Genomic DNA, 22238 nt, shown 5'->3' with positions numbered 1-22238 from the left:
GCAAAAAGTCCCACAACTCCCAACATTCCCCAGCCAGCCATGGCTGGCTGGGGAATGCTGGGAGTTGTGGGACTTTTTGCTGTCTAACCATGCATAGGATTGCATCCTTAAAGAACCATCTTCTTCCGCGGGAGCCTGCTCAACCCCTTTTTGTTAACCTGAAACCCTTCCCCACCATCTAAATTTAGGAGATGGTGACCAGGGAGGGACTTCTCACAGCAGCACCTCAAATTTGGAATGTCTTCCCGCAGGAGGCTCACCAGGCATCAAGTTGGCTCCAGCCAACTTTTTAAAAAATTGCCCAGGCATTCCAACAAGTTGTAGTGGGTCTTCGTGTTGTTTATAATGCTGTTGAATTTTAGTGTGTGTTTTAATTATTTAGTTTTATTTATTCATTATATTTCTATACTACCCAACAGCCAAAGCTCTCTGTTGTTGTTGTGCTGTTGCTGTGGCTTCTTTGATTTCATTGGGTTTAAACACACACACACACACACACACACACCATTTTCTTGTATTTGTTTTTAAATCATACGCCACCCTCTGAGGACATTACTGAAGGGCAGTGTATAAATAGAAGAAATAAAAAATAAATAATAATAAGACTGAGCACTGCATAGTGCCTTAATGTTCATGCACGCACATTTTAGATTTCATGACAGCTTTTATATATAGTGATACCTTCACTGCTCGTTGTTGGGGGCAGGGGGTGGGATTGCATTTTATTATTTTAGCTTGGTGTTATCCACCCAGAGAACTTTTCTTAATGGGTGGGTTTAAAATAAAGTAAATAAATAAATAACATTTAGACAAACTTAACAACCTTTAGTGACATCATGATTATATTAACAGCAATCTCAATTCTCTGAGTGCTGATCATTATGGGACCAAAATAGCACCATTCACACACAAGAGAGAGAGAGAGCAGTAGCCTCAGGGGAACCCCCAAATTTGCAGAAGTACAAAAAATCTTCAGGGAGCAAAAACCTGCAGGGGGTGGATAGAACTCCAAAATAGCCTAAGGAAGACAAGGATACTCAGTGGACTCTGACTACTACTTGTTGGGGGGAGAGGATGGAAAACCGGGGCGGGGGGAGATGAATGGAATGGAGTGTCTGGAATTCTGAAGCACTTCACTTTGCAACATTTTGTTGCAGGTCAAACATTTTAAGTTTTAAAAAATCAATCGTCTGTCTGTCAATAAACATGTAGACAGGGGTGATCCAGTAGACTTCCAAAAGGCTTTTCACGAAGTCCCTCACCAAAGACTCCTGAGCAAACTTAGCAGTCATGGAATAAGAGGCCAGGTCCTCTTATGGATCAGTAACTGGTTAAAGAACAGAAAGCAGAGAGTAGGAAGAAATGGTAAATTCTCCCAACGAAGGGAAGTAAATAGTGGGGTCCCACAGGGATCTGTGTTAGGACCAATGCTTTTCAACCTGTTCATAAATGATCTGGAATTAGGAGTGAGCAGTGAAGTGGCCAAGTTTGCGGATGACACCAAATTATTTAAGGTGGTTAAAACAAAAAGGGATTGTGAAGAGCTCCAAAAGGATCTCTCCAAACTGGGAGAATGGGCATCTAAATGGCAAATGCGGTTCAATGTAGGCAAGTGTAAAGTGATGCATGTTGGGGCATAAAATCCCTATTTTAAGTATAGCCTGATGGGATTTGAGCTAGCGGTGATCGAGCAGGAAAAAGATCTTGCGGTTGTGGTGGACAGCTCAATGAAGATGTCAATCCAGTGTGCAGCCACTGTAAAAAAGGCAATCTCCATGTTAGGCATAATTAGAAAAGGAATTGAGAATAAACTGCCAATATCATACTGCCCCATACAAATCGATGGTGTGGCTACATTTGGAATACTGTGTCCAGTTCTGGTCATCACACCTAAAAAAAAGATATCGTAGAGCTGGGAAAAGTGCAGAAAGGGGCAACTAAAATGATCAAGGGGCAGAATCATCTCCTTATGACAGAAGGTTACAAAAGCTGGGATTGTTTTGCTTAGAAAAAAATGGAGGATAAGGGGAGACATGATAGAGGTGTACAAAATTATGCATAGTGTGGAGAATGTGGATAGGGAGACATTTTTCTCCATCTCTCAAAATACAAGAACCTGGGGGTATCCCATGAAGCTGATTGGTGGGAGATTCAGGACAGAGAAAAGGACTTCTTCTCACAGCACATAGTCAAACTATGGAATTTGCTACCACAAGATGTAGTGATGGCCACCAATTTGGATGGCTTTAAAAGGGGGTTGGACAAATTGCTGGAGGAAAAGGCTATGAATGGCTGCTAGTCCTGATGGCTATGTGCTACTTCCAGTACCAGAGGCAATGAGCCTATGTGCACCCATTGCTGTGGAACATGGGTAGGAGGGTGTTGTTGCGCTCAAGCCCTGCTTGTGGGTGCCTGGTCGACAGCTGGTTGGCCACTGTGTGAACAGAATGCTGTACTAGATGGACCCTTGGTCTGATCCAGCAGGGCTCTTCTTATGTTCTTATCTATCATCATGATCATCATCATCTGGATCATTGTTTGCAAGTAGTTCCTAGAAATACGCAACCCTCTTTGTCTTTCAGAGCCACCTGAACTCATACAGCCCACACACTGGTCTATCACCTCTGGGAGAATTAGGCCGCTGTCTCCCTGGCACAGCCATGCAAATCCAAGCGCAGAAAGGCATAGCCTCATGCAAATGTGCCTCAAGCTAGTTTTGTTCCCCTTAGTTACCAATATTCCTTACTAACATGAAAATCTTCTGTAGAGCCACAATGCTTCGGCATATCTAGGTGACACTGTCATCTCTGATCAGCATCCACCAGATCCTCTTGTCTTTTTCACTCATTAGTCTGCAGCTGAAGCAGGCATCTTTAGAAAGCATGCTACTTGCCAGTGATTAACAAGCAGGGTCCCTCCCTACACTCCCTGCTCTTATTTCCCTTAGGATGTTTCTTATGGGGGATGGACAAGACAGCATCCACGTGGCTGCCATGAATGCATGATGCAAATATCCTTTTTTATGCAGTGGGTGCCTGTTCACTGTAAGGGGAAGAGTGGGTTGGGACCAGAGCTGCAGGCATTTTAGTATGTTAAACCCTCTCAGCAATTAAAAGCCCTTGGTCCCAATTCAGTTCTAGTCACATACAAGTCACATATGACAACCATTGGGCTCAGATGGAAATGCAGATCTCTATTGAAAGACAGAAACCAGAGTCATCAACCAGCCCTTGATGAGCATCACATGCCCTCCACCATTTCACAGGCAAGAACAGGGACACACCTGTGGCCTATTTTCAGACCAAATTTTTATTACATTTCTATACTGCCCCATAGATGAAGCTCTCTGTGTGGTTTACAAACGTTAAAACATTAAAGTATCACGACCTAAGGCTTTCCCCATCAACACCACACATTGCTGAAGGCTCTACTCTACCTGCTTTGTGATGTATTTATTTACTTGGCCACGCTGTCTGAGAATGATGGGGCCATAGCTCAGTGCACATGCTTTGCAAGCAGAAAGTCCCAGGTTCAATCCTCAGCATCCCCAAGTAGGGCAGTAAATACTCTTGCCTGAAATCCTGGAAAGCCGCTGCCAGTCAGTGCTGGTAAGACAGGTCAAGATGGGCCAAGTATATGGCAGCGTCCTATGTTCCTACAATATGAGCCACTATCCAATACATCTGGAGCGTACCAGGTTGGGGAAGTCTGGATGAAAGGTTCATCACATAGAAAGCAGCAATTTAACAGTACCCAATGTCATGAATTAGTACAGGAGTGGGAAGAAGCCACATATCCAGAGGTTTTGGACTTCCAACTTCCAGCGTTCCTATTGACCATGCTTGGCAGCGGCTTCTGCAAGCTGTAGTCTAAAACAGAGATCTACCTTCTGCCGCTCTAGTCTTCACCTTTCTCCTGAATCTCACCTGGTCCATCAGCCCCAACAGCCTTTTATTTACAGGCATACATGCTGCAGCCAATCCCTGAGAAAAAACAGATTCTAGATTTGAGGTGTGTATAAAAGTAACTCACACACTCAATGTGGCGAGAATCCTTTTACTCGCTATCTAAAGACAGGAATGTTTCTGTCACTGACCGAAGAGACAGTTTGGTAGAAACCTTTCAAAAAACTAGACTAATCGGCTCCTACATTTTCACAATTAGAAGCAACTTGTAAGTCTTAGAGGGTTAAAGAAAATGCTTCCTGAGGGTAGTGAATTCAAAACAAAGCCAGATGGTTTCCCCACACATTCTGATGGCTCAATCTGGCCTGCAACTCACCATCAGGTATACACTAAGACAGATTTGTCAGTTGTCATCCATAAGCTGGTAGAACAAATAGCTATCTTATTTCAATATACCAGAGCTCTTACACTCAATTCCATGAATGTTTCAGACACTTTTGCCTCCATTGATCTACATTTGTTCATTTCTCTCTCTACCTCCTTCCCACCTGCCCAGTTTGTCAAGTTTATCTGATTTGTTGGCAAAGTGGAAGAACAACTATTTTCTGCAAATGTGTTTTGTGTTTTTGACACCTCATTTGTAACTGTACAAGCACAGCAAGTTCCCTAGCGTATTTTCCCAAAGTTAGCTTTCCAAATAGATGTTTATATAAGTTTATTCTCTCAAAGGGAAAAGGAAGCTCTGATTTTTTTAAAAATTCAAAGTAGTCTCATAAAACAAAAAAAGTCCTACCCTTCAAAACAATTTAAGAAATTGATGTAGTTTACCCAAACAGAACCAATTCACCTTCTAAGTAAAACTATGTGAGGTTCCATGAATACAGCATGTACTGAAAACACACACTTTATCACCATCCCTCCTCAGTGCCTCAGTGAAGCAATATTTAAGTAAGTGAGGCACATCCACTTTCGGACACAGAAGAGCTTCGGTAATTCAATGGACATGTGAAGTTATCCTTTGGATCAACAAAATTTACAAATATCAGGGGTGCACACTAGCTACAGGAAACAGCCCAATTTGGCTCAAAGTGATTTGTAGGCTGCCTGACTTGACTCTGGGCCAAATTTGAATCTAGATTCAGAAATCTGAAGCTTCGTATCTTCTACATCTATTAATTATTCAAATTTGTATGCTGCTTTCCACAGAAGTATCAAAGCAGTGAACATAAAATGTAATACAATCAGAACAATGGAAATCAAACTACAGCCTTTTTGCTGTTGGACAGAACTGAATGAAATTCACAAGCATAATAGCCCCTTGTGAGGGGATGAAACCTTTGAAATTGCAGACTACCAAGTGCAGGGGCTTTTGTACTTGATACCTTTAACATTTTGATTTAGAAAAAAGTAAACTGCCAGTAGCTTTTAAAATTTCTTGGTACAGCTGGACAAAAACTACAGGCTTAGTTGCCCTTTCTGAGGGGATGAAATCTGCCAAGTGTCAGATGAATAGGTTCAGGAACTTTGTGCAAGAGCAGGCTTTACAATTTTGGGTTATTTTGGGTTGGGAAGGATGCAGCTACACCCCTATGTTTGTTGAGGGCATTTATTATGAAAATGCAGTACAACATAGAGGTATACCTAGACAAGAGACAACTTACAAAATTTCAGACTGATAGGTGCAGGGGCTTGGGAGTTATGATGAATGAAACAGTTTAATGCTTTTTCTTTTCTGATTAATTGGCACCAAAGTCACAGAACTGCAATAGGACAAGCATGGAGGTGGACCATACAGTGGCATACGGACTTGACCATCCAGCACTTTTCTAGCCATTACCCAATGCTACACCCTCCTATGTCCCACAGACTTTAAAAAAAAAAACCTTTAAAAAAGTACCTGCTTATAGAAGAGAACCAGTCCCGTAATATATTACTTCAACATCCCTGTCCCAAAACAGCCTTAATAGAACCATCTACTGTGATTAGAAGCTAGAGCCATCAGTGCCCTGCCATTTTCCTTTCAGGGAGAAATGTATACATTTTTACAAAAACACTGTGTCTGGATCTCTGTGTCCCTTCAAATCAAAAACCAAGTTTCAGGATGGTGCAGATACAGAGGAGCCCTGCTTCAACTTCTCCAGAATCAGCTCAATTCTATTCAGGATTTACTCAAATTCTAAGTACAGTGTTAAGAAAATACAACCCTGATTACCCTTTAAGAAATATGGCCAGTATACCACTGCTCTCTGAGTTACTTATTTCATACTGTTTGTGCAATTGACAATTCCTCCCCACTCCTTTGTGTAACCTTCACCCCCACCACCCCCGTTTTCTTTGTTGACATGCTCTCATGCAATGGAAAAAAAGCGTATGTAGCAATAAATTTCACCCACGCAGTTTTTACAAGGTATTACATTTTTTTTCAGTATAAAAATGACAAACCAACTTGATGCAAAGCATACAATATTAAACATCCCTCCTCCATTTACAATTGTCAAATGATTTCAGTAATGAACCAAAAGCACATTTTGCAGCTAAAACAAGACATCTGTACATCCATCTCAAACCCTAATGACTCTAGACCGCAAGCTTTTTTAATCTTCTGTATACGTGGTCAAGACTTCAGCAAGGGATCCTCTAAAACAGATGGTTAATATTTAACTCTGTATGTGAGGGGGCATTGTTGCAGTCTCTTTATCTTCCATTGTACAGAGCAATTCAAATTGGTTAGAACGAATCCAGTTCTGCAAATCCAAGCGCTAAACATCACAGCCATCTTCTGCTCATCCTCATTGGATCTCTCCCATATACAGTCTTTTGTCACTAGATGCAGAAAGTACTGATGGAAAGAAATAAACTTACTTTAACAAAACTGGAAGGATTAATTTAGACATATTGTTCTCTCTCTCGTTTCCAAAAATCACTTCATAACCAAACTGACTCCCTCACAAGCATTTCTCGGCTAACTAGCAGATAAATGCTGCATGTTCCTACCAAAGATACCTAATTTTTCTAACTATAATGAAAAAATGTTGTATTACCCTTCTGGCAGTTGGATTGATAATTTTAATTTTAACATTATTGCCACTGTTAGAGATATGTATTCTCTAACAGCAGCAATACCATGGCTTTCTTTGAAAAACAAGATGCTAGCACTCTTAATACTGGACATTAACTACTAGGGGATGTAGCCCGCACTAAAGAATATTTTCCACCAAAGAAATAGAGCCAACCAGGCAGTCCCCTCAATTCACAGAAGCTACTTTCAATCAGATCTAAACTGTACCTTTGAAAGCACACAGCTCCAGTGATTGTATTTATTTATCTGCAACATTTGTATACTGCTCCACATCTAAACAGATTCCAGAGTGGTGAACAACAAGAGATAAAGGAAGCCAACTGAGATTTTAGGTGAGGAGGGGAAACTTCTAGCAGTGGACTGCTCTGGCCACAATCCTATGAATGCTTATTTGGGAGTTAAGTCCTGCTGAACTAAGTGGGATTTACTTTTGAGTAAACATATGTAGGCTTGTGTTCCATCTGTGGAAACACAAGGAAGGGAAATATGTTGATTTGAACAGAGCTCACCCTACTGTAGCATAAGGAATTGGTATGGTGACTATTCTGGGGGTGGGCAGGCATTAATGTGTCTTGTAAGAACAAACAGAACTGTGAAAGTCTTCAGCTTACAGCCACTCATTTGGTCACCTGGGGTAAACAAGAACCTTCCCCAAGCACCTAGATAAGGAGACCTTTGTAAACTAGGAGAATTGTCTCTGTTCCACTGAGGTCTTCAATGTGCCATGCATAACTTACATGAGAGCGTATGCACTGATGGGTAAGTAGCTGAGGAGAACTTATTTTCAAAACTGCATTGACCTAGGCCAGGGGTGGGCAATTTGTGGGCTTCCAGATTTTTTGGCCTCAAACTTCCATGATCCCTCACCATTGGCTGTGCTGGCTAGGGATGATGGGAGTTTTAAGCCAAAACATCTGGAGAGCCACATGTTGCCCCCCTCTAACCTAGGCACTGAATTGTCTTTCTGCCCAACAGGAAAAGGGCAGGAGCTTGGGCTAGATTGGCAGTTTAACCTTTTGAGAACAAGAACCCACTGTTAGCCACAAACTGCAACATGGGCCCCACTTTTTTTTTTTTTTAACTGTATGTGCCCTTCTTCCTTTTTCCCTCCCTCTGTTTTTCTCCTTCACTTTCTGTGTCTTCATACCTCTTTGTTTCCTATTCTGTCCTTTTCTCATCCCTTAAGAAAAACGTAAATAAGCAAAAAGGAAATGGTAGTTGTGGTTTCTGGTGTGACCCATCTGGGCCGGGGGGGACGGGGGATGGACGATGACCCAGTTGCAGGTCACAACCAATCAGCTGAAGATCTAGATGTTCCATGCACACCGAGTCCTGTTCCACTGTCCTTCCCATTCTGATTCTGTAATTTGTATTTTGTGGATTTTTCTTTGGGAGGTTACTTAAACACAGTTTAATTGAATCCTTACAATATCCTACATTGGAAATGTGGATTGAAGGTGATGCGTATCAGGTGAGCAGAAAAGGTTGTCCAGGAGGACTTGGCTGCTACAGCAATAATGGACAAGGACTTTTTGGAAGTTGTAAAACCTTGAGAAACCCAGGAGAAGACACATGTTCCCAGCAGCCTCCCTCAAAAAAAGGAGCACAGCCAGTAAGGAAAGAAGGGAAGGCAAGACACCCCCCTCCCCCCAATTACATTGGAGATACAGTGTTGGTCTGGCAAGCACAAGGTATTTTTATTATCAATATTATTTTTGAGGAAATGCAAGCATGTTCTTAAATCTGCTTCCATCCCACAAACGAGCCAAAGGTTCTCTGGAAAGGAGGGTTGCAACTTACTTGGGTTCAATTAAATTTCCTCCCCAGGTACATTTTATTTATGCTGCTTTCATTCTATGGCATTATTACAAAGGTAAACAGTACAATCAAAAGGACCAAATAGGAGGGGCGGGGGAGGGAGAGGAGAGAGACACCTTCAGGGTTAGTTAACAGATCCTGTTAATAATGAAGATGTCACAGAAGTCAAGTTCTCCACTTAAAAAGCACACACTTTCACATTTCCCAACAATTCAAAAAAGACTTACTAATTGGTTCCTCTGGATGAAAAGCTATTTCATTTATTGAACCAGCATGGCCTGGCAGCTTGTAGAGGATTCTTCTGGAGGTTGTATCCCACACATAAACAAACCTGTATGATACAAACATGAATGAAAGCCTTCCAAACAGAATACACGATAAGTAAAAAAGCAACTCCTATTTGACCCAGTTCAGGATTTGCTGCTGGGTAAGTCAAAGTTTTGAGCTGCTGGGTAAGTCAAGAAATTCAGTTCAGTTTTATTTGTATAAACCAAGACAAGCACAGAGTCCTTCTGTTATATCTCGATCTGTGTTTCATAGCACCCTGTTATATTACAATTGAAAGTTAACATGCGGACAGCATGACCTTAGTTTGACATCACCTGCAGCTGACTTTAGGTAAGTGAAAACCAACAACTTGATAGAAATCCTGGATTTGGAGTCACTGGGTCTGAATGTACTGTTGCAATATTGCCCCAGGTGAACAGGTGGTTATTCACTTTATGACCTACAGATCAGAAGACTGTTATGCATATTATGACTCACAAAGCAAAACTGCGCGTAGCTTGAAAAAACTGACTTGCATAATTTAGTGATACTTCGGAGTATAGATGTTCATAAGAAATTAGTTTTCTGCCATGAGTCACACACACAGCATGGATTAATCAGGCATGTGTGTTGGTTCCAGTGAACATTTGTGAACATAACAATTTCCAAGAAGGTTCTGCAATTTCTGTCAGTTTAATAGCAGCATATTCTGTATCCTGGCTTTCAATGAGGACAAAGCTACTTTAGCTCTCTACATTACAGCTGGCATCCCACAAGAAAGGATGAGCAAGATTTCGAGGAACTGATTTCGTAAAACCTCTACAGGGTATAAGACACTAAGTATTTCTGCTCCATGTAAAAGATGGGCAACAACTCTCCCAATGAAGATTTAGTCTAACTAAACTTCCCCTTTCCTCTGTGATAATTTAATAGCAGCCTAAGGGAAGAAGAGGAGTGGCAACACTGAGAACAATCCTGACCATTTCAAAAAGGGGCAGAGATATACCTGCTAAAGTGATGCAATGCCCTATTTGTGTACAGTGGATCCAATATTTAAGAGCCAGGAGATAGGTGCTCAATCTCTCCCTTTTTCTTTCCAAAGATAAAAGCAGTTGTGAGGCCCCCAAACCAGGCTGGAGCATGTGTGTGTAACCACTGCCCCTGATCTGAACTCCCCACCCCACCCTCATCAGATATTAGCCCTGTGGGGCAAAAACACACTGACACCATATGAATACTTACGTTTTTCTGTACAGGGCAAACAGCGGTGGGAAGGGGTGGAGGGAGAAATGGGAATGGATCAGGGGGAAATGATGTGGTGGGGAGGGTTAATGCCCCCGCCCCCATCTCACAGTAGAACAGAGCCGATCCAGGCTCCCTGTGGCTGCTTTTACCTTGTGCAGAAATGTGAGACACCTAATCACAGATTTGCAGAGATTCTATCAAGTTTGGCCCTACCTTTCAGGAGTAATACAAGGTTTAACTAGTGCATTTAAAACTGATTCATGGTTTTAAAGGTGAAGACAATGAACTTGAAATAGAACATGTTTACCTGTCTGCAGATCCAGCAGCTATTTTACTTCCATCTGGTGACCAGGAGCATCGCAGAAGATTCTAACGAACAAGAAAACAACATGTCACCATTCCAGGCACATCTTCATTTCCGTTTTTGTTTGAAATACATCACCAAGGCTGTAGATATTAACAACAGAGCAGTAATGGTTTTTCCTTTGAAAGCTTAGTCTACAGCTATATACTGCATTTTATTGCCAGAAATATCCAGTATCTTGTTAGCTTACGTGAAATAGATTGTGAATGTCAAGATACTTAATTTATAGACAATTAGAGCTGCACTTCGGGGGTGGGGGGGATTGTGTTGCAGCAGCTCTAATTGGAATTTCACCTCACACATTAATCTCAGGCACAGCCCTTGTTAAAGGGTTTGGGGCCATTTGAAATTTTAAAAGCCATTTACTTACGGATTAATATTCTGCTGCCATCCATAAACAGGAAGCAGTTCAGATAACACCGCACTCACCTTCTCAAAATTATGCACATTCCCTTGGAGTATCTTTACACATCTCTCCTTAGGGGCAAAGGGCCGAACATCCCAGATACGAACTAGAACAAAGTCCATACAAGCAGTTAAGAATCAAAGTAACTAGACAGATATGAGCCCATAATACAGGTTAAACTGCTAGAACTGTTATCTTAATAGAAAAAATAAATAAATAAATCACCCAACCACAGGTTACAGCTGCTGGATTATCTTCTCCATTCTTATCAATTACCAAAATTATGCTGTGATAACTTCAGGACAAATACTCAGACACTACCACACAAGGCGATACTCCATCTCAAGATTATCAGACCACTTGCAAGAGGCAGGAATGTCAAGTCATTACTTTGCAAATGTTGTGACAAAGGCCTTGAGGAAGGGAGCCCAACCATACAGTGATCATTTCACTTTAATGTCTTGAGGGGGAATTGGTGGAACACTTTTATACTGGCAAAGTGAAGAACATAAGCGCAGCCCTGCTGGATCAGACCAAGAGTCTATCCAGTTTGGTATCCTGTTTCCAGCAGTGGCCAGCAAGATGCCTCCAGGAAACCCACAAGCAGGCCATGAAGACAACAGCTCTTCCTTGTTGCTTCCCAGCAACTGGTATTCACTTGCATACTGCCTCTTGAACACGGAGGTTCTGTATAGATATTGCCATAACAGACAAATTCATGGTGAATAGGTTTATTAATGGCTAATTCCTTTGAAAGCCATTTAAGCAAGTAGCCATCACCCCCTGGCAATGGATTCCATAAATTAATTATGCATTATTTGAAGAAGTAGTTTGTCCTGAATCTACTGCTTTTGCTTCCATTGGCTAAGCCTGAGTTCTAATATTATGAGAGAAGGATAAAACCTCTGTCCACTTTGCCCATTCCATTCATAACTGCATAAATGTCTAGCACAGTCATCCCCAATCTAGGTTCTCCAGCTGTGGGCCACAGCCCCTTCGTTCCCAGCCAGTATGGCCAATGAGGGATGATGGAAGTTGTAGTCCAACATCTGTGGATCCTAAGTTGGGAAATGCTGTATCTCTCCAATGTAGCCATTTTTGTTAAAAACTAAAAATAACAAACACTTTGAGCCATTTCTCATATGGAAGGAACTTACAAAAATAGGAAGCTGTCTTAAACCAAGTCAGAGCATTGGTCCATCTAACCCAGTATTGTTGACACTGACTGGCAACATCTCTCCAGGGTTTCAGGCAGGATTCTTTCCTAGCCCTACCTGGGGATGCCAGAGATCGAACCTGGGACTTTCTCCACATAAAGCTCTACCACTGAGCTACAGCTTTAGCATCCTGATCATTTTTGTTGCCCTTTTCTGCACCATTTCCAGTTTTACAGTAACCTTTTTGAGATGGAGGCAACCAGAATGACACACAACATTATAGATGTAGCTACACTATGAACTTCAGCCTCATACAAGCAGCTTCTAGACTGTGGCATGACTGCAAATTCTCACAAAGAAAACTTCCTCCATTATCCTCAACACATAAATCAAATTATTCAGAATCTAGAAGCAGGGCCCCAAAACAACATGTTGCAGTGTATCCCTAATGCAGATATGTTATTTGAGCTTGTGGCTGAACCCCCGCACCCCTCCAAAATCAGCATCAAAGACAGGAGTCCCTTCTCTAACTTGGTTTTCATGAAGTGCATTTTTAAAAGTTTTTCAACATTTAAAAGTGCAGTCAGCACGCAAGTTAACAGAGCATTAAGCTTCTGAATGCAACTGAGTGCTTGATTTGCGCCCGTCCTGTACCTTTAAGCACCCGTCCTGTACCTTTAAGGGTTTCCCCCCCTTAGCACAGCTTGGCATTCCCCTAAATCTGCTGATACCTTCTTCTTATGCATGGGTGCTGCAGTTTTGGCTACCTAAGACTGGGCACTCTCCCCAGTGTGGAAGCAGAAAATAAGATATTGCATTATGGTGGTGGCAATGACGTCTCCAATCCTGATTGACTGAGCTGGTACAGTGGCAAAGAATGTTCAAAGAACGTACCCAAAGACTAAGAAACTTTTCATCAAATGCACCAAGTTCTGACACACTGGCCACTAACTAGCAATGGCTAACTAGCAAGGGCCTTCTCAGTAGCTGCTCGCAGGCTGTGGTACTCCCTGCCAAGGAAGGCTAGGTTGGCTCCCTCTCTTCTGTCCTTCCGCCAGGAGGCAAAGACGATTTTATTCAAGCAGGCCTTTGGAGTGTAAGATCTGCTTGATTGGGTGCTGTTTTTATTTTGTTTTTGTTATGTTTTGATTGTGTTTTTAATGCATTTGTTTTCTTATTGTCTCAATGAAGTTTTTATGTTTGTCTTTTCATTCCTATGATCATTAGCCACCTTGAGCGCCATTTTCTTGGTAAAAAGGTGGGGTACAAATCAAATGAATAAATAAACTGCTGAAATCATAATTCCTGGTATACATTTTGCTTCTCTTGAAATCAAGGAAAAAGAAGTTACCTGTATTATCCATTGCATTGGAAAGCAAGTAAGAGCCTTCTGAACTGAGGCTGAGACCTGTGACAGAATCTGCATGTCCTCTCATTGTATAAGTTAGCTTGTTCTGACGAAGGTCCCATACCTTTAAAGATACATGAACACATGCCTGGTGTGTCACACTTTAAAGACAAGGAACTGAAAAGGCAATTAGCAAGAACAAAATAGGATCATTGAAGTTTTTATAAGGAGCTTAGCCCACACCTCTGTTCTATGGATGTAGATTTGTTTGTTGGTGATACGGTGCGCTATATTTAGCTTCCAGTATAGATTAGGTAGTGAGATATTAGCAATATTGTGCTTGTGAAACAACCATCACTTGTTCAAGAATTAATGCCAATACCACACACACTGGACAGAAGTTGTAGGGAGACAGGCTAAATGGAACATTCAGAAAGACATTTAGCCTATACTAGGTCTTAGAAAAGACTAAAATCCCAGAATCTGTTTGCATTACCCTTTTAATGCAAGGAGAAGACACAGAACATGGCCCTCTTGAGCCTTCTATTCTCATACGTGGCTCATGTTCCTGGCAAGGAGAGAACTGGCACTGCCCTCTCATCCTCACAGCAGAAACTTATTTTTCTTTCTCAGAGAAAACTAGGAAGACATCACACCATCTACTCTTCTTTCTACCTCTCTCTGGTGCTGGCTAAGGGAGCAGTCCTTTGTTCCCTAGACAGCATCTGGGTGACATATGATTTTTCAGTTTCCTGGCTCCAAGCTCAAAGACAGGGCTCTGAGATTGGAGTCCAGATACTGTGCTTCTGGCCCCCTCCTCCTCATAGCCAGCACAGAGAGAACTGCCAAATGCCTGTCCGCACTCAGTAAACAGAGCATGCAGATGGTGGAAAGGGAGCGTGCCTGGGGACGGGAAAGGGAGGAGGCTGGGGTGGCTGGCTTACACCTTTTCCTATTGCCACTGCCCCAGCCTTGTTCCCTCCCGCTCCCCAAAGCCTCTGCTAGACAGGCGAAATTGACCGTCTAACTAAAATGCAGAGAAGGACGCTCGAGGCACCTCCTACTCTGCATAGGAAACTTGTAAATCTCTGAGTTTGGGGGCTTATGAGTACCCAGGGCGCAACCCATAGGATTTCGCCCTAAGTGTTTTAGGAAGAGAGCAGAATAATTGTTATGAATCAGTTTTAAAGTATGTGGACTTCCTGTGGTTATTAGATCAAGTCAATGTACCTTGATATCATTGTCTATGCCTCCAGATATTATCTGATCACTGGTATCATTGAAGGTCACTGCTAATACTTGATAGGTATTCTGAAATGTCTGAACAGCAGCTTTTTTCCTGATGTCCCATAGCTGGAAGGAAAGAAAAAGTTTCAGGTTCTCGTTTTTACGCCCTGCAAATATTTTGACAGCATCAATAGTACAGCAATAGCAAGTCACTATCAAGATTGTAGCCCCCTTCATGTATTAACTGCAGGAAGAGTATTAACGTATAGGAACATCTCTGTCCCCTAGGTCACGAAGCTTCCTTGTCCCCCCCACAATGCCCAATGCCTATGGGTGTCTGACAAGTGTCTGACACTTGTAGGCTTCCACAGATGCTGGAACCCTGTCTACATTCAATGTGTAGATGTCAGGAGTCGGGGCAAGGAGGCCACACAACATCAGGGGCAGGGCCAGCAGCATGGGGTCTCATTGCCCCTTTCTTGTATTAATCACGGAGAGGGAGTCCACACATAGAAAGGACTTACAATTACTCCAGTTTGCAACTGTCAAGAGAACTTAGCCATGATTAAAAAAAAGAGAGCAAGGACTCTAAAAGAAAAGGCTGCAAGTCACTTAAAGTTACGACTATCCATTTCTATACCACCACCCCCATCAGCAACCAGCACCAGGCAAATGTAAAAGGAGTGTCTGGGACATAATCGGTTAAGACGGAAGTGTGTGTGTGTGTGTGTCTATCTAATGCATTCCTCCTCTGACCCCAATGGAAAGCATTAGTAAAAACAAAGGCAAATTAAGTATGGTTGTGGGCTCATAGGATTGCTGCTGCTGAAATTCCAAGATACACACGTTTCCATGAAAAGCTACAGCAGCAGCTTTCTTAAACATGGTTTGGCTTAGAATAAGCACCCAGTGCGTGCGTGCGTATGCATGTTTATATGGAGGTAGGGGTGGCAGCACCCTTCAGGAGGCCCAGGGGCTTCCAGTAAGTAGCCAACTCATTCAGCACTACCATAATGTTGTCAGATATGCAAGCAGCAGTACAGCAACACTTAGAAAAGCATAACAGGTTTCAACTCAAAAGGGATATGGAATACTCCTTTTCACAACAGGATACATGTTTAACTGAGCTCTGCACTCTGAGGGAGAAACATCTAGAAAGACAACTGCTTATTGATCATGTAAACTTGTCCTCATTTTCGACTGTTACTTTGCAAGAGAATAATATAAACACTGACCTTTACTGTCCCATCATCACTGCCTGTACAGACCAACTGAGGCCCACGTCTTGCTGGGTAACAGGAGTTCACAAATGACGTGTGTCCTTTGAGTCTTTTCACTCTCTCTCCAGTCTCACTATCCCACACTGCTACTGTTTTATCCGTGGAGGCAGAGAATAGCATGCTAGGAGAAAAGACAAGTTTTATGAAGCCTAAACGCTGGTACTTCACACATATTAAAACGTAGTCAACACTACAAAATGGCCAACCAGGTAACAGACAGATACTAGAGATGAAGACAAAAGCTGACAGTCAGCACCTATCAGCTGTCAGCGTTGCCCAAACTTTGCCAGAGTGTTTGGGAAGCCAACTTGATATCGCCTGCAGTGATGGAGGAGGGGAAGACAGAAATACTGCTTTTGTCACTACCATAGATTGAAGCCTTAGTCTAGTTATGCTTAATCATTTCAAAAGAAGCAACATGTGGCTTTTGTGGAGTATGCGGTGTATGCGGAATGGAGCCTAAAGACAGCTGAAAGCTTTGAGAAGATAATCCCAGAGCAGCAGCACTTTGTCTTTTACCCCTATCCCCTAAAGGATAGCAGTTGGGCTTCAGAATGTGTGTTTCCCTTCTATCAACAGGCTTGCAAATCTGCTTGCTCCTAATTTCCCCAAAGCAGATACAGAGACAGTTATATCTTGTGTCACCATCTTTAACACCAATTTACAAAACCTGCTACGAGTCTCTAGGCCAGAGCTTTCCAAACTGTGTGCCGCGACACATTAATGTGTCGGCGGCAGTGTGTAGGTGTGTCGCGCGAAATGCAGAAAATTGTGTGGAAGGGCACCGCGCAGCTCCCTTACTCGCGTTTGCTTCCCTTGGCCCCTCCCCCGGAACTTCCTAAAGCAGCTAATGTTAAAGCAGCTAAGGCTTAGCTGCTTTAAAATTAGCTGCTTTAGGATCATGTGGCGTCTTGACATGGGACGCATGTGATTGGTGGTGTTGGAGCAGTACAGCGAGGTAGAGGTGCGGGGCGAAGAGAGGGGAAGGGAGGCGCCACCCTGGGGGGAGAGCTTGGCCGACGCCAGCGTGGAGAAGTGGCAGCGGCCACCAGCCCTGCAAGATTTTGAGCGCACCCTTCGCAGACTTCTGCACCGTGCTTCTGTGCGGCCAGGCCAGAGTAGCGCGCAGGTGGAAACGCTGCCAGGGACTGCACCAAGCAGGCCGTCCACCATCTTGGCCAGTCAGAACGGAGGCCAGAAGCCTCAGAATCAGTGTGCTCCCAATCACCCGGCTGTCACCCAGTCAACCCACCTGCTGCTGGCTGAAGGGAGGCCACTCCCCCAAACCCAATGTGGCAAACAGCAAGCCACCCACCACCTGGCACTTATAATTTGTTTTCTGCCATTTATTTTAATTTTTACTCTGCTGTAATTGTGGATTAACCACCTACCGGCAGTGTACCACTGGAGAATGCTGGAACTGGACTCTGGACATAGGCACTGCAAATATTTACAGCAATATAGCCTTGTAGTGAGACATATATATTTACACCATTTTTGTTGGACTTTTGCTTCTCTCCTTCATGTGTTTTTGCAGCTGAGCTCCTACCTGGGCCTATGTGTCCTAATATGTATTGTAAATACTTTAGTTAATTTTGTTTATTTTTCACATTTTCTTGCACATATTTACATATTGTTACTCATAAATGACAACAATGTATGTTATTATCTTACAAATCATATATTTTAAAAAATATAAATGAAAGGTTTTCATGAGATATGTTCTATCCCCATACATTTTGTTATTACAATTTATGTATGTGTCCATATGGCTTATAACGGGTTAGTTTAACCTCCAGTTTGCTAGTAAAACTGAATTACCGTGTCACGAAATGATGCATGTCTAAAAAGTGTGTCACCAACATGAAAAGTTTGGAAAGCTCTGCTCTAGGCATGCAGCTATATGCAACTCATTCTCATGGATCACTCTGTTCTACCAAAGTAGCCCTGCCCAAGCCCCGTAAAGACTGTTGCAACCCCTGGCATGATACTCAAGGAGCTGTTTGGAAGGAAGTAAGAAAAGCAACAGGGAGCCATGGTGCAGAGCATATAGCTATAATGAGAAGCTAGTCTCATTTGCCTACTTTCCTATGCAATTTTGTTTCTCAAACCATATAGAGTTCACTTCTTGCACATGCTTTCAAAATATGTTGTCAATTATTTTGTCACCACCAATTAAAACATGAAAAGCATCAGTAACAAAAGTTTCAGTAGTATGTTTTGAATGACCACAAAATTGCCACTAATCAGAGAGAAAAAAATCAACAAAACAATGAGGTTGTTTTTTTTGAAGTACTAACCTGCCATCAGTGTTGTAATGTAGTTCCATAACTGCTCCGCTATGCCCTTTCAGAGTGGCATAATTATCACAGTCACCATACACATTCCATAGCACTGGAATCAAAATGATATCAAGAATAAATACTGAAGACATCATTGCATTTCACTGAAAAAACTGTAATGCATCAAATGCCCTTTTCAAACCTAAGTCTTTATAAGTGGCACTGGAAGTCTTTAAGTAGGTGTGATCATGAGAAACAGATGGCAAAAAAAATGTTCTCTCTCTCTCTCTCTCTCTCACACACACACACACACAATATTAACCTGGGGAAAATTTCCTTCTTGGCTTACAGGATTACAACAGTGTTGTACAGTGAACAACAACTACAACAGTGAAGAAAGCCCATTCATAATCTCCTCAAAGAAACTGTATTGTATTATGAACACACAGAACCCTGTGGTTTATCAGCTAAATGCCACACAGATGTGGGGGTAACCCCTTCTTGACCCAGCAGACCATAAACAGCATACCTGGATAAAAATCCTACAAGCATATTTGACATAAAGTTATGAACAGGTTACTGATGTCCACAACTTCCTTAGGTTTTCCATACTAAACTTGTTAATGGCATTTAGAGCCATGGATTACTGTATACACTGCTGTTTTCTTATCCGAAATCCTCCTTTTCTCTTAACCTCTTTGATAGTCTCATCAGAGCCCAGTTGTCACAAACTTTTTCATTCTTTTATCATTTAAGCTGTTGTTCCTTGCAACCATTCAACATACTTTGACAGCACAAGTGAATGTACTGGACATGATGTGCCATATGTGGCACTAACACAGGGTTGAATCCCGACTAAGTTAGCTCACTTAGCTGCCACTGAAATCAATGGGACTTCACTTAGTCATTACTAGCTTTTCACAACTGATTTAATGGGATCTAGGTGCAATTAACTTATTCTGGATCTAACCCACTGCTTTGTACAAGGAGGTTAATATCTATAGCATTAAACTAAGCTGATAACATATTGGATAACAGATAGAAGCACAGAATAAACCAACACAAAGCCAGAGTTTTAATATTAAACTAGGGCTGTAAACGTTAACTGATTAACATAACCGATTAAAAATCTTTAATCAATGAAAAAGCCATCCCCAATTAATCAAGCCACATATTTTTAAAAGGTTACTTTTTCTTTAATAGAAATCCTTCTAAGAACAATAGGTGACAGGTACCATCTGAGAAGAGGCATGCCACTTCACTCGCACCTAGGAAGGAATGCTTCTTTACAAGCACCATTTAAAAAGCATGCCTTTTTTCTTCAAATGTATGGATTTGGTCATATGCAGTTTGCTTAAAATTTGATGATTTTTTTAAAATCAGGTGATAATCCTAATTTAAACCAGAATATTAGCCATACCAAGGATTTAGCCATATTTAAGAGTAGACCCATTTAAATCAATGGGACTTAAATTACTTATGACTAACGCATGGGACTTAAGTGAGTCATGACTAACTTAAGCACCATGATTTCAATGAATTTACTTTAAGTATGACTAAATCTGGATCCAACCCAATATGTTTTAAAGAGTTCGTAATGCAGACTTACGTATCAATCTGTCAAATCCAGCTGATGCTAAGGTGGCTCCACTGGGATGAAACTTGCAACAGTAGACTTCTCCTTCATGCCCTGAAAGCAACATTATGGGTGCCTGGAGGGAGGAACATCTCGGAGGGCCCTAAAATATGAAAAAATGCAAATAACCAAGAAGATATAAGTGAGCATGCAACTGTACATGCAGAGAAAAATATTCCTTTTCTTAAACAGATGAGAACAACCCATCAGTGTTTCTTGAAGTGAACTACAGGCGTTTAATTTAATGCCTTCGAAAAAAACAATAGGCATTGACCATTCCAAATCATTTAGACATGATTAAATATTATTTCTAAAGGCTGTAACACAAGTCAATTGCTGCTTCAATGGGTGTAATACCCCCCTTTCAACTAATAACCCATGTGATATAAAAACTCAGAACCAATAGCGTAAGGACTTTCATCTTACACTTACTGCTCAGTGGCCATTCTTGCAGCCCTGTTGTGTTATTAACCTTGTCCCACGATTAACAGTCACCCCCCACCCACCCCATTTATACTTGGCACAGTTTGCAGTACTCGCTGGCTAGCTTGAGTGCTAGTAAAGGGAGAAACAGATGGGAGAAAGAAAAGATATAGTCTGATGCTTTTATGCATGTTTATTTAGACAGAATTGGGCTAGCTAGCTTGTCTTCCTCACAGGTCAACACATACTTACTCTACGAGGCCAGGGGTGGGGCATCTTTTTCAGCCTAAGCACCAAAATCAATTTCAGAGATGTTCTCAGGGGATGCATTCCAGTGGTGGGCGTGTCCAAAGGTGAAAAGGGATGCATGTTTTAGCTTAAAGCTAAATTCCAGCATATTTTAGCTTAAAGCTCTTACTGCTGGTATATAAGCCTTAGGAGAGGCATTTGAACCTTTTGGAACAAGGAAAAACCTGCACAAAAGCTGGGAAGCCAGCAAATGATCAATGGTCAGCGGAAAGGGGGCAGAACCAGAGAAAGGTGGCATGGCCTTCTGGAGAACCCCAGGAGAGTACAATTTGGCCCTTGAGCCTGAGGTTACCCATCCCTCTGGTAGGCAATACATTAAGGGAAAAACATCAATTCCAAGATACATAGAAAGCTGGCCAAGAAGAGCACTGCTGTTTTTAAACTAAAACTCCTAAGACAATAAAAACGCCTTCACGTGGCATCAAGCCTACATCAGAGCAGGCACCAGGAAGCCTTTCTGGGGAGAACCATTCTAAAGCTGGGGCACCACCACTGGGGCAGCCTTCTTGCCAATAGCCACCCACTGCACTTTAGATTGTCATACAGTTTTAGGGAGCAATCCTATGGGGATAGGTGGCTGCCTCCGAACTCAGAGGCGACTGCCTATCCCATGCGCAGCAGGAGGAACGTGCAGGGGATCATCCCCTCCACATTCCAGCCACCCTCCGTTCGCAGCTAAGTGGCCGATTTTGGCTGTCTAGCCACGGGACACTGGAGCGCGGGGTGGGGAGGCCGGACGGCACATAAGAAATGTCGCAGCGGCGCTTCTGCACTCCGTGCCCCCGGGAACGCCACCTTTTGCCCCGCTCCATGCTGCTCTTACAACCGCGGGGACGATCCGCACCACCTACGAGGCAGTGGGGGAGGGGAGGCGGTTCCTGGAAACCGACCGATCCGACGGCCGTGTAGCCGCTGTCTCGCAGCCACAGGATTGCGCCCTTGACTTTTTTTTTTCCTTATTGAAAGCTGCCTTGAATAGAAAACAGACAAGCAAGGCTGAAGTTAAATAAGGATGATGACGGAAGATTACATACAGGAACGTAACTAGAATTAGAGCCATGGAAATGATTAGAATAATGTGTGGGCTTAAAAAAAAAAGAGCAGAACGTTATGTGAGTCAGAGAGAAGGGCCTAGAAAACAAGCACGGGACCGGGGCCAGACAGCGACCGTGGCCCGGCCCCCAGCTCTACCAGCAGCGCCGAGGAAGCGCTCACCGCCTGCAGTAAGGCGCCCGAAGGCTGCTGCCCGGCCCCAGGGCCCGGCCCCAAGATAAGCTCGTGCCGGGGCTTCTTAGCCGCGGACGCCGCCGCTACCAAAGCCATATCCGGGCCGGGAGCCTTCCGTTTCTGCGGGTCGATCATCGTTTCCCTCAGAAGCGCCTCAGGAGAAGCATCCGCGAAGGCCTCGAACGGCAGCCCGAGGAGGACCACGCTCTCTTCTTCCTCATTGGCCGCTCAACCCCCACAGCCCGCCCCCTCGCAACGCCGATTG

At 42.8% G+C, this 22238-nt stretch overlaps 1 protein-coding gene across 1 annotated transcript; it reads right to left on the bottom strand.

The window, feature by feature from the left end:
* Positions 1–4605: 4605 nt before the first annotated feature.
* On the bottom strand, positions 4606–22210 carry SNRNP40 (small nuclear ribonucleoprotein U5 subunit 40). Its single transcript, XM_084815570.1, has 10 exons — positions 21962–22210; positions 19988–20117; positions 18397–18490; positions 16052–16217; positions 14820–14942; positions 13593–13713; positions 11108–11190; positions 10622–10683; positions 9030–9133; positions 4606–6744 (listed from the first exon to the last, which is right to left on the bottom strand). Exons 1-10 carry the CDS (start codon positions 22106–22108, stop codon positions 6695–6697), a joined length of 1080 nt encoding a protein of 359 aa, XP_084671696.1. The 5' UTR covers positions 22109–22210; the 3' UTR covers positions 4606–6694.
* Between the last annotated feature and the right edge of the window lie 28 nt (positions 22211–22238).

The sequence above is a fragment of the Heloderma suspectum genome, chromosome 10 (assembly GCF_057233095.1).
Source record: "Heloderma suspectum isolate Gila_16-S chromosome 10, 16-S_ref, whole genome shotgun sequence".
Lineage (NCBI taxonomy): Eukaryota > Metazoa > Chordata > Lepidosauria > Squamata > Helodermatidae > Heloderma > Heloderma suspectum.
This window is presented reverse-complemented; position numbering and strand designations above follow the sequence as displayed.

What these genes read in the sequence shown, in the direction of transcription:
- SNRNP40 (XM_084815570.1), bottom strand. Translation starts at nt 22,108, where the DNA reads ATGATCGACCCGCAGAAACGGAAGGCTCCCGGCCCGGATATGGCTTTG. An exon ending in CATTACAACACTGATGGCAG is followed by an intron (nt 16,218 to 18,396) that starts GTTAGTACTTCA and finishes CTTTTCTCCTAG; the next exon opens with CATGCTATTCTCTGCCTCCA. An exon ending in TCATCCAGAGGAACCAATTA is followed by an intron (nt 6,745 to 9,029) that starts GTAAGTCTTTTT and finishes TCTTTCCATCAG; the next exon opens with TACTTTCTGCATCTAGTGAC.